Genomic DNA, 12,659 nt, shown 5'->3' with positions numbered 1-12,659 from the left:
GAGGTTTTTTTTGTTTATGGTTTGAGTAAAATTACGTTTTGGTCCTTACTTTTGAAATAGTTTTTAAAAAAAACATTTGATACAAAGTTTTAAAAAGTAATTATAATCTTGTGATTCTAAATGAGTTAAGGATTAAAAACACGCTTCAATTATCTTAATTTTTTTTGAATTTCATACCTTAATATTGAGAGTAAGTTTTCTACCTGAACTATCAATCAATAATTAGCTAAACACACCTCAACTAATTTCTAATGAAGTGTGTATACTCTCTCTTTTGTTTAAAATTCTTTCACTTGGAAAAATAATTCTACCTTGGCAAATTTAAATAAATTAATATTAAATTAAAATATTCATCGTATAAATTAATTTATTACAGTCTTGATATTCACTATCTTCTTCTCCACCTCATTAGTCATGGTCTCGTTTCTGTGGTGACATCGATATTTCCGATTTGAGAGGGGAAAGTTTAGATTTTTAAAAAGTCAATTAAAGATATATTAAAAAATTAATGTGTCAGCAAATAGAGTTGTTATATATGTCATGTGGTCGAAATTTTTATGGACAAACGCGCCTAGAAGTATTTCTTAACAAATATTTGGCCTAGTCAACATGTAAGTGTGATTCGCTAATCATTGGGTGATAGTTCAACTAAGAAACTCACACTCTCAAAATTTAGATAAATTCAATGAAAGATGAATAGCTTGTATCAAAATATTCTTTAATTTTGTGATTTTAAGCATATCATGTTGAAAGTGAAAAGTAAAGAGATATCAAAAAAAGAAAAAAAATAATCATTTTTAAATAGACTAAAAAAAAATAAGAGAAACAAACTCAAACGAAGGAGAACAAAAACTTATCATCCATGGATACAAAATGTCTTTCATACACAAGTTTATCAGTTAATTTTATAATTTAACTATAGTAACTAACTGAAGTTAAAATGGTTGGATGTAAGTAGGTGTTTGGTAATAGAATTTGAGAGCTTGATTTCAAATTTTGATTTTAGATTAGTGTTTGCTTATGAAAAGTAAACAAACTTTCAAGTTTAATTTTAAATCTCCAATTCTTCCAAAGAAAAAAGGATTTGGAATTCAAATTGTATTTCAATTTATGTGAACATATTTGATTGGGCATAAAGTTTAAAAAGAATAGAAGGATTCATCAAAACTTATGATTTAAATACTTTCTCCGGATCATTTTACTAGTTGTCACATTTTTTTGCTTACACATCTCTTAAAAAGTATGTATTTTGCCTATTATTTTCTTATTTATTATTTTTAATCATTTAAAATGACAATATCTCTTCAATAAATATTCTCTTTTTAATCTCTCTTCTATTAATAAGAAAATAGTTAATCTAAACAATACAATATTAAAATATGTGTATATGCTCTTCACTTAAATTTTTTATGCTCATTAGTCAATATTATTATTATTTCCAAGAATAATTATTACTAAGGACAAAAATGAGAAGCATTTATATAATTATGTCTAATTTTTCTTGAGTTTTCAAGGCTTGATTCGAGGTATGTGATGGTTGTGTGTTTTTCAAGTTATGTATGTATGCATGTTTACTGCTTGGTAGTATTACTTGTGCAATGTATGTAAAGGAAACTAAAAGGCAAATGTAAAATGATACCATGTTGATAATCTTAATTCTCATGCAATGAACTTGTTTATTTACTTGTGGTTTCAAGTGTGATTGTCTATTGTAATTGTGATTATGCATGTTGTTTGTGAATAATTGTTGGCTCAGGTACCATGCCGGTACAAAATACTAACGATTGATTAGGATACCACCCCTGATATAATTCATTAATGATTGACTCAGGTACCATGTCAGTATACTAATAGTTTGTATGTAGGTTTCATGACTGGGTATATGCATTTGAGATCATATGGAACATGTTTCATGCATCGGTTGATTCAGGATATTGTGATTGAGAATATGTGTTATATTGTGGTTGTTGGTTTAATTATGTGTTGACATGTTTTACTATGTTGTAGTTGCTTGTTTACATTCGTGTTTTGGGACTGGCCGTGTGATTTTATCAGTATATTGTGATGGTGTATTGATTCTGCATTTACTCTTTTCTTGTTTAGTATAGGACATATTCAGACGGCTAATACGAAACCTCATGAGTTGAGAGACGCGTATCCTTTCGAATCCAAGGATGATCTACTCTTCCGGGCTACCATGGATTCTTCCATATTTCTTTATCCATCTTTTCAGACAAAGACACTTTAAATAATTAGTTTATGATTTCTAGTTTTCGGAATTGCATCCCTATTCTTAACTATTTAGGGGTTTGGTACTATGACTTTTAGATTCTAGGTGTTAATTTTCGCATATTATTTTTGATAATTGATTGAGTTTATGGGAACTTGATCCATTTTTTATTTTAAACGATTTTTTTTAGTGATTTTCTATGATAACTGTCTTTTATAAATGATTTGATGGGTTAAATTGGATTAGAAATTAATTCTTCCAACAAAAGATTTAGTGTAGGTGTCATTCAAAACGAGTCAGGATTAACATATGGTCACCCACAGTCCTCTTCTTTTTTCTAAAGCAAAAGCCCTTAATTACGCCGAGATATTTGAAATGTTTCATAAAATTTTCAATAATCACCTTTTCGAAAATATCTTTAACTGATTATTTTCAAACCATTATGACTTTTATATATTTCCACTTGCATGATATAAACTGTCATGTTTCTCAAATTATTTATAAGTATATATACAAGCTTTTATTTTTGTAATTTTAGCTGAGATTTACACAAGAACTATATATGATGTGACTTCCACTTTCATGATTAAATCACATTGCACCTTCAATGGCAATGAGAACTCTTAAATGACATATGTAGTTGAATAATATTAAATCAAATATGATATGAGCCAAACCATATGTATTTCAAATCTACATGCAACTTTTATTTTAAAATCATGCATGAAATAATAGCCATTTAAATGAAGTATGTATTACACGTACCTTGCATATGAAATTCCTCGATGCATGGAAGATCATATTTCCAATTATTTATAAATACCTCATTTCAAATGTACATAATTCACTAATTTTACCTTATAAATTTTAAACCCTAATTTTTATAATTTATTAATTTCCACCGTATTATTTTTTGTGTGTGTGTTCTGTTAAAAGTAATACGAGATCATTAATATTTATTATATCTAAATGGCTTCAAATATTATGAATTTTTTGGGTTGATACGTACATTAAGTGGCTATATAAGAAAATGATACCAACACTAAAAAAGTACACAACTTAAAAAAAGAGGAAATTTCATAAATAACTGTATCTTAATTACACTCCTTAGCTACAGTTTGCATATTTACTAGTTGTAGCTATAGTTCAAGCTGCCTCGTTTGTACAATTTGTGGTTTTGTATAATTTGTGGGTTTGTATAATTCGCGAATAATTGAACTATTTTTGTATAAATTCGAAATAACGAATTTATATGAACACAAACATCTGAACTTAAAACAGTTATATAAATCATATTATTGAAAATTACTATATACAAAAGTTATACAAATTATATTATACAAATTTTGAATTATACAAACCGTGCAAATTATACAAACTCGAACCATAATTAACGCTAAATGTTAGTGGCTAATTGTAAATTAACTAAACTATAGCTATGTTAACTAGTTTATATTTGTTTATTTACCTAATTTTCCCTAAAAAAAGAGTACAATGATTTTGATCCTCCATAATGGGAAATCTTCCACTGTTGGTCTCGAATTTCACCTAGATCTACACGTGAAATTTTAATGTCTTTTATCTCAATCAACTAAATTGATTTTTCGACATTTCGTCAGTTTTTTGATGACTTTCTCTAATATTATTAAGCATGTCTGACCTTCAATCTTTTGAGACCAATATGTAATCATCTAACTTTTGGGAGATCCCATTGCCCTACTTAATTTACGTTTTAATTTTCATGACAATCAAGAGTCAATACTAATATTGTCTACAACAAGATCTAGTGACAAGCCTAATTAATTACTTTTATTTGGGGTGTGGGATATGTAGCTGCAACTTATCCTATTTTACTTTGTAAGGAGGATCAATGTGACATTCTTATAAGTTCATAGACAATAGAATTAGCAAGAAAACTCTGGCTAGATATACAAAAGAGTTTTCATTTTAAGTTTTAACTTCTATATACTAATGATGTAACTTATTATATCATCAGCGTTTACTCAAAAAAGATATAATTGAATTTGTATGTAAAGTTTAAAAAATATGTGGATTGAATCGATTTCAATAATGAAATGATAAATAGGAATGCTGTAAATAATTGATAAGGTAAACAAATAACCAATTATCACCTGTAAATGTCATCGATGAAAATAGCAAGTAAATTAATGGGTTCACCTGAGTTTAAAGATTCAATAATTTCGACATATACAAATATATATGTGTGTGAAAATATCAAAATTTTAATTTTGATATAATAAATTCAGCAATAAGTACATTTTAAAATTTATATTCTGAATCGTCGTCCGAAGTAACTAATTATGTAAAGATTCATTGCACCTACAATGTGTAGGTTAAATCATATTATCCGTCCATTATGAAACCATTCCCGTATGATTCGCGCACACCAACATTGGTGGCATGTGCTACACTATATTCTTTTTAATTTGGGAAATTTGTTCCTAAAAATTATCGGACCCATCCAATTTTGTCCCTACAAAGGTACAATAATCCAAACTTTCATATTCCAAAATTCAACCTTACTAGTCAAATCTATGCCAATTAAGTGGAATCTTTAACCTAGTAGAGTGGTTCACCTTCCACCCTTGTCAACTCAAGAGCTAGTAGTCACTCCCCTATAAAGAAAGCTAGGTTTTTTTGGTGGTACTAAAGCTTATGTGAAAATATAACCAATGACCATAATCAAAATGGAATTTAAAATCTTTAAAAGATTAAGGGACATAAAGGTGATAATATATGGTTATATCACATCTCAAATTATCTTTAGATGCGATTGACACCTAATGAATACTATTTTTTAGGTAATCTGATTTCATACACTCAAAATCATGACACATAAGTTTTGCCTTGTGTTATGGCTTGGTCGTAACATATGCATGTAATTTTTCACTTACTTCAAATTATATATGATGAAACCACCCCAAGCACCTCTATTCCCAACCAAAATCACAAGTCCCAAGACATGATATCAACCTATATTTAAAGTCATAAAACATTAAACGGGGAACGAATGCTCAAAATAAGGGGTTGGATTGTTACAAGTGCAACTTAATTCTATTTATACATACAATGTATTTCTCAAAATTAAGATTGGAAAATTATGCTTTTATTCCCTCAAGTATCACCAAATTTTAATTTTGGTCCTTCTAATATTTGTTTAAGCACATTTAACCTTAAATAATTTAAATTATATACTTTTGATTCCTCTGCTTATGAATCTTATTATTAACCATTATACTATTTAATTAGATATGTACTATGTTGGGTTTGTACTGTTACACTATGTCTGAGGGTACTATTGTTCTAAATATAATTTACACATAACTCTTTTCACATATATAAATCGACCAAAAACACATATTTCATCTAATTGAAAGTCGGATGTGTTTAGTCATATATTACAAGGACCAAAATTAAAATTTACCACTAACTAAAAGATCAAATGTGCTATTATCTTAAAATTTATGAGATGACAAATTCGACCTTTGAATTCACACTCGTGTCAAATCCTCACACCCATATCCAAGCAACATAGGCACTTTTATATTGAGAAGTCATTGGTTAGTTGTTTATAAGATGCTTGACCAAATGATCATTCTCCACAATATTTGGTAAAATAAAGAAGATGGTAGAAAATCACAAAGGAATAGAGAGGAGCATGATCACAAAGGGTGATCAAAATGAGGCAATTAGGGACACTTACAAGATTTCATACATAATCCATTTCTTTCTTGGTGCTGGCAATTTGTTACCTTGGAATGCCTTAATCACTGCTGTTGATTACTTTGGTTACCTTTATCCAAACAAACATGTTGAAAAAGTTTTCTCTGTTGCTTACATGAGTTCCTCTCTTTTAATTCTTGTTTTGATGTTGAGTTGGAACAAATGTAACCAAACAATGAGCCTTAGATTGAGATTAAATCTTGGTTTTTCTATGTTTGTTCTTTCTTTAATGGTAACACCAATTGTAGATTGGGCTACTAATTGTGACCAAACGGTGAAATCAAATGCAACTTATTATGTAGTGGTTGCATCAGTTGTTATTTGTGGTTTAGCTGATGGTTTAATTGGAGGAAGCTTGATTGGTTCTGCTGGTAAGCTGCCTAAACAATACATGCAAGCAATTTTTGCTGGAACTGCTTCTTCAGGTACAACTTACAAAATGCATATGCAATCGAACTTCTCTATAATAGTCTCGTTTGTCTCGATATTTTTTGGCTTGCTATAGCGAAATGTTGTTACAGAGAGTAGTATAATATAACATAACATGAAAGGCGATTTCAAAGAAAAGTTGGTATGGTTTTATAAAAAGATAATTGTTATAGAAAGAATTAATTGTATATCCAGAGGAAGATTCAAGATTTAATGTTGAACTTATTGTACATTTGATATTATGAGTTCAGAATTTAATGTTTGTTGAAAATCTTGTTTTTTTTTCCATATATCTCAAGCTTGATTCTTGAAGGTTATCTTTTTTGTATATTGAACTTATTTTTTTTCTTCTTAATAAATGTGTTTTCTTTTTCAAATTGCTTACAAAATGAACATATAGTTGAACTTCTCTATAACAATCTCGTTTGTCTTGATATTTTTTGACTGCTATAACGAAATGTTGTTATAGAGAACATATAATATAACATAACATGAAAGTTGATTCCAATAAAAACTTGGTCGTCAAAGTGAAATGTTGTTAGACATGACGATTTGTTATAGAAAGGTCTAATTGTATAGCCAGAGGTGGATTCAACAATGATATTTGTTGAACATTTAATGGTACTCTTTTCACATAGCTCAAGTTTGATTCTTGAATTTTATCTTTTTGTATATTAAACTTGTTTTTTTTTTTTGCTTAATCAATGTGTTTTTTTCAACAGGTGTTTTAATTTCCATGTTAAGGATTATAACCAAGGTGTCACTTCCACATACTCCACAGGGTCTAAAGACAAGTGCTCATTTCTACTTCATAATTAGCACAACAGTTTTGATATTGTGCATTATCTGCTGCAACTTGTTGTATAAGCTGCCTATTATGCAGCAGCATTACACACATCTTGTTCAAGATTTCTTGCCATGTTCGAGGCATAAATTCCGCGATGTGGCAAGAACCATAAGGTGTCCTGCATTTGGTATTTTCGCGATTTATACTGTTACATTGTCCATTTTCCCAGGGTTCTTAGCAGAAAATCTTGAATCGAGGGTGCTTAAAGATTGGTATCCCATTTTACTTATAACAGTTTACAACGTGTCGGATTTCGTTGGGAAATCTTTCACTGCAGTGTATGTTCTAAAAAGTACTAGAAAGGCTACATGGGGTTGTGCTGCTAGGCTATTGTTCTATCCTCTGTTTACTGCTTGTCTACATGGTCCTAAATGGCTAAAATGTGAAGTGCCAATTGTTTTTCTAACGACGATGCTCGGCCTGACCAACGGGTACTTGACAAGTGTCATCATGATTCTTGCTCCTAAATCTGTACCAAGTTCTGAAGCAGAAATAGCAGCAATTGTTTTGGCTGTTTCATTAGGGATGGGATTAGTGGCTGGTTCTGTTCTTGGTTGGTTTTGGATTATTTGAAATGCAATTAGTTTAGCCATTTAGGCAGGGGGTTTATTTTGTAGAATTATTAGAACCTTAACTTAGAATTTATAAATCTTGTGTTGTGATCAATGTATTTATGTCACTATGGGGAAAAAAATGTTACAAAATGAATTGTGTTCATCATCCTTATTTTAGCATTTGTGATGCATAAAACTATATAAGTTCTGAATGTGACTCATCAAAATTTTAATATTGATGCATTTAACATTGGAAAATCATTCTTTAGATGTCAACATAAAAATAACAATATTTAGATTGACTCATCTAGACTTTAGTCACTAAAGAGGATTACTCTTTCGTTTCAATTTATATGACACAATTCGAATTTCGAAAGTCAAACAAGAAAATCTTTGACCGCGATTAATTCATGTGCTTTTTAAATATTTTAAATTGTTAATTTTTGTGACTTATAAGTAGTACTTTTTAGGTAGTTTCTAAATATGTAAATTATTTTTCAAGAACCTTAAAGATTCTATGTCTAAATTCACGACTAAAATAAGAAGTTTAACTCTTAAAATTTAAATTAAATCATATAAATTGTGACGGAAGAAATAATTTTCTGCCTATTCAAGTTTTGGGACTAAAGAAAATACAAAGTCAAGCTGCCTGTTATCTCTCCGCTGGTTATTGCAATCCATTTTTGAAGAAGGAATCAAGTAACTTATGTACTTGATGCAATATTAAAGTTGTTTTCGTGAGGCTCGAGCCGTGGAATTAGTCATTGATATTTATATCAGGGTAGGCTACCTATAAAGGAGGAGCCAGAATTTGATGTTTATGAATTTGGAATTTTGAACCTTTTAAAATAGTGGGTTCTAAATTAATAATTTGTACATATTAAATGACTTTATTGCAACAAATACAAAGATTGGACCAAAGTTACTAAGTTCGATCTTGTATATGAAAAAATTAGACAAGATACGTCGACAAGTTACACACAGACATGTGGAAGGAGGGCAACAATTCTACCTGGGAATTCTGAATTCTTTAGTCACCTCATTCATACACTTATTTATCTGCCAGCTCTTATATTCATCAAGTTTAATTGGAGTCGTCTTCATCGAGGATACAATCAGAATCAGGTTGATACAAATAACTATTACTTAATCTTATAAATTCATTCAATTGTTTTTAACTTATTTCTTATTTACAACATTTCTTGCTTATTCATTTTGTTATCTCGATCGATTCATTAATCCACGTATTTTTTTAACTTCGCGTACAAATTTAACTATACCTTTTTGGGAGTAAACACATGTACCTTGATCTCTGGCTCTGCCACTGACCGCCTACATCACACTCTTTTGAATGTGGCTTTTCCTTGAACCTTATGTAAATGCATGATGGTTCGTGCATCGAATTGTCCGTTGATATAACTTTAACTGTTATAGTAGATTGTATGGCTAAAGAACAACTTATTCCACACTTCCACTGACTATGGATAGTTACTTCTTGTGATATTTTTTAACTGATCTGATAGTACTAGTATTAAAAAAAAATAGTGAAGGTATGGTAAGGAGCATCATAATTAACAAATTTAATGCTAGTAAGATGTGAGGTATTAGGTATAATAATCCCAGTAATAAAATATAGGATTATTTATCCAGTGTTTGGTTGGAGGTATTAGACAATCCTAAAATTATTTATTCCACCATTTATATCTTAATGATGGGACAATTAAGTTATCCCATATACATAATAAAATAACCCGAAATAATTTATCTTAAAATAACTTGTTCCCAATCAAACGACTCCATATACGGCCAATTCTTAGGCATCTTAGTGTGCAGCTATACATAGTTCCTTGAGAATAAAGACAGCCTACAAGAATATAATAATTTTGTTGAATGGCCAGAGTTTCATTATCAACTTGCCATTTGGATATTTGTAGCCTTTTGTTGCTTATATGCCTAATTTTTCTAAGATTATTCATGGAGAATATTTTTTTTACTAGGGGCTTCTGAAATATTAGTTTATAACATGCAAAAAGTTATTAATAGAATAAACTTTAATATCAAGATCTTAGAGAGCCAAAGGAGAAGGGATATACATACTGCTCTCACAGATATTTTCCTTGAGAGTCTTACTTACACATGAGTCCAAATTAAAGGTGTTAAAGGCAGTGGGGGTAGGGGTGTTAACCAGGCGAATTAAATTGAATTTAGACCGATCAAAATAAATTAAATTAGTAAATGAATTGAGTTTAAATTATTTGGACTGAAAAGGGATGAGCTAGCAAATGAGTTGGGTCATAACCCCTCCAACTTGATTCAATTTCTATTAAAGGTTTTTGAACGCTAACTAAGAAGAATGCATTAATTATAGAGAATGATTTTCGCTACTAGTAGATGAGGCTTAAGTAATCATATACTCAATTTTGTACAATATCATTTTAAATAAAGTAATATGACAAATATTAATATTTTTATTTACAAGAAAATGTCTAAGTTTACGTTTTTTTATTGAAAATAATTTAAAATTGCACCCCATTATATTTTGAGGTCACTAATATTCGTGTTATTAACATAAGGTCTCATATTTGTCCTTAGTTATGGCAAAGCTTCAATATGAAATACGAAGTCATCAACTAATGTTGACACAATAAATTTTACTAATCATAATATTTTAGATAGATATATAGTTTTACCCATATACTCTTATTTTTGTTTTATAATAATAATTTGCTATATTTCATTCATAATTAATTTTTTATTTTTAAAGCTTTTGGGAAGTATTAATGTCACTCCCCGAGAGGGTACCTAGGCGTGACTGGCATTCGAAGACCATTGTTGGTCCCCAAATGAACCACTTGGTCCAATCACACATTCATTCATTCATGCATTCAACGGAAGACTCAATACGAATTTAAAAGATATTCGGATGGGCTAATCAATTCAACAATTCAAAAAAATATAATGCATTAAAAACCAATCTCAACTCAACTCCCATACAAAGAATAGTTTGAAAACCAAGACAATGACTCAACATCATCACTATCCGTCTATGAAGCCTCTATCACTATCCAGAAGGTGCCAATGACAATCTATGGCTATCCAAAAGAAAACGAAATAATCATGATTCCTCCGAAGGTAAGGAGGTCTCACCACTGTCAGGAAAGCAAAATAGATCTTCAACGGAGCGTCTATTTATGATCTCTAGCACATATATCTGCATCATGAAATGATGCAGGCCAAAAGGCGTCAATATATGAAATGTACGATTATGTAAAATGGCAGAAAGAAGAAACAGTCGGCAACATTTATCACAATCTCAACAATCAACTTAAAGGACTCAACTCAAAAGATATGCAAATATAGAATTTAGCAATACTTTTTGAAATCGACTCAATCATCTACAATCTCAATCAAACAATCCTATCATGCAAGATCATATCTTAATTGAGAGTTTATCTAACTGACAACCATCACCTATGAGCTAGTGATGTTCAATGAAGCGGTGTCGTTGTCACACCTTGTCACGATCCGAGTCTACACCCTAGCCGAAACACGGTACTCAAAACCACGAGTGGCCTCGAGCTAACCCTTGGCATAACATATCAAAGCATATCGTATGAAACTAATGAAGAAGCTAAAACATATCCTTAATAAGTCTTAATCCAAAGTTAATAGATCTATAATAAATGAACAACTAATGTCTAAAATAAGCCTCTAACATTTAGACTGAAGGAACAAGTTTACCGGGACATGGCCCCAGTTACCTCAAACCAATAAACAAATAAACTCCTAAAATTTGACTAACAACTAATCTAAGAAGCCCCCAAATAAGGAGGACTCACCAACTGTTGGCTGGAACTATAGTAATCACTTAGCCACGAGTCTGGGAACGGGCATCGGAATCTACATTATAAAAAGGATGCAGTGCAGAGAAAATATGCATAAGTACTTGGAATGTACTGAGTATGAAAGGAGCACCAACATACTAGTATAACATATCATAAAGGGAACAGTGGAACAAGATTTTCAAAATCATATACATAGTAAGAGTACTTGAAGATAAAACAGTTGGAGCTCATGTCTAAATACCACTAAAAATCTTCTTTCGAAAGCATATCTATAGATGAGTCTATCTCATTAATCTTGCATAAACATATACATAAAATAGCATACTTAAAATGACCACAATAAGTGAAGATCATATCATAAAAATTTCATAAAACTGGAGAGTTTCTTACAACCGACATATACTATGTGAGCTCATAATATCCAATAGCTAACCTAGTTGGGCGGGTTGTCCTATACCTTGCCGGGGTATATGACCATATCATATCTAGATGGATCCATTAATGTGTGCCTCTCAGGTCCATATGGAGTTTCCCAATAAAGCGGTACACTCTAGTCCTACATTGGTGCATAGTTATGGACATTGGGTTTTTCTAAAACTCACATCCTCTCGGTACTAAATAGTCCTCCCAAAACAACATATACATATAATGCTCATAGATATTAAAACCACTTATCATTTGAATCATATCTAAGGCTAAGCTTATAAGTCATATCATAAAAACATACATAAAGCTATAATTTGTGTCATGCTTATTCTCATACTTAATATACCATAAAAGGTTTGAAGGACCATAAATGAAATCATGCTAAATCAGTACCATGAGGTGTAAAATCAAAGTGAACAATGAAAACTTATCTTATTAGAGAAAATCCATAATTTCATAAAGGAGAAAGGTCATAATTTCATAAAGAAGAAAGTTCAAAATTTCATAAAGAACCCTAGCTTTATTATAGCAATATATTGATGTTCTTTGAAGATTTAAAATTTTTTTTAGGCATGAGAGTGAAA

The 12,659-nt window shown here is 30.4% G+C and overlaps 1 protein-coding gene across 1 annotated transcript; it reads left to right on the top strand.

Moving 5' to 3' along the window:
• Positions 1-5,749: 5,749 nt before the first annotated feature.
• On the top strand, positions 5,750-7,937 carry LOC129892634 (equilibrative nucleotide transporter 8). Its single transcript, XM_055968218.1, has 2 exons — positions 5,750-6,399; positions 7,126-7,937. The coding sequence occupies exons 1-2, from the start codon at positions 5,877-5,879 to the stop codon at positions 7,821-7,823; spliced, it is 1,221 nt and encodes a 406-aa protein (XP_055824193.1). The 5' UTR covers positions 5,750-5,876; the 3' UTR covers positions 7,824-7,937.
• The last annotated feature ends 4,722 nt before the right edge of the window (positions 7,938-12,659 follow it).

Source organism: Solanum dulcamara, chromosome 6, assembly GCF_947179165.1.
Source record: "Solanum dulcamara chromosome 6, daSolDulc1.2, whole genome shotgun sequence".
Taxonomy (NCBI): domain Eukaryota; kingdom Viridiplantae; phylum Streptophyta; class Magnoliopsida; order Solanales; family Solanaceae; genus Solanum; species Solanum dulcamara.
The sequence above is the reverse complement of the archived record's forward strand: the minus strand, read 5'-3'. Positions and strand labels throughout refer to the sequence as shown.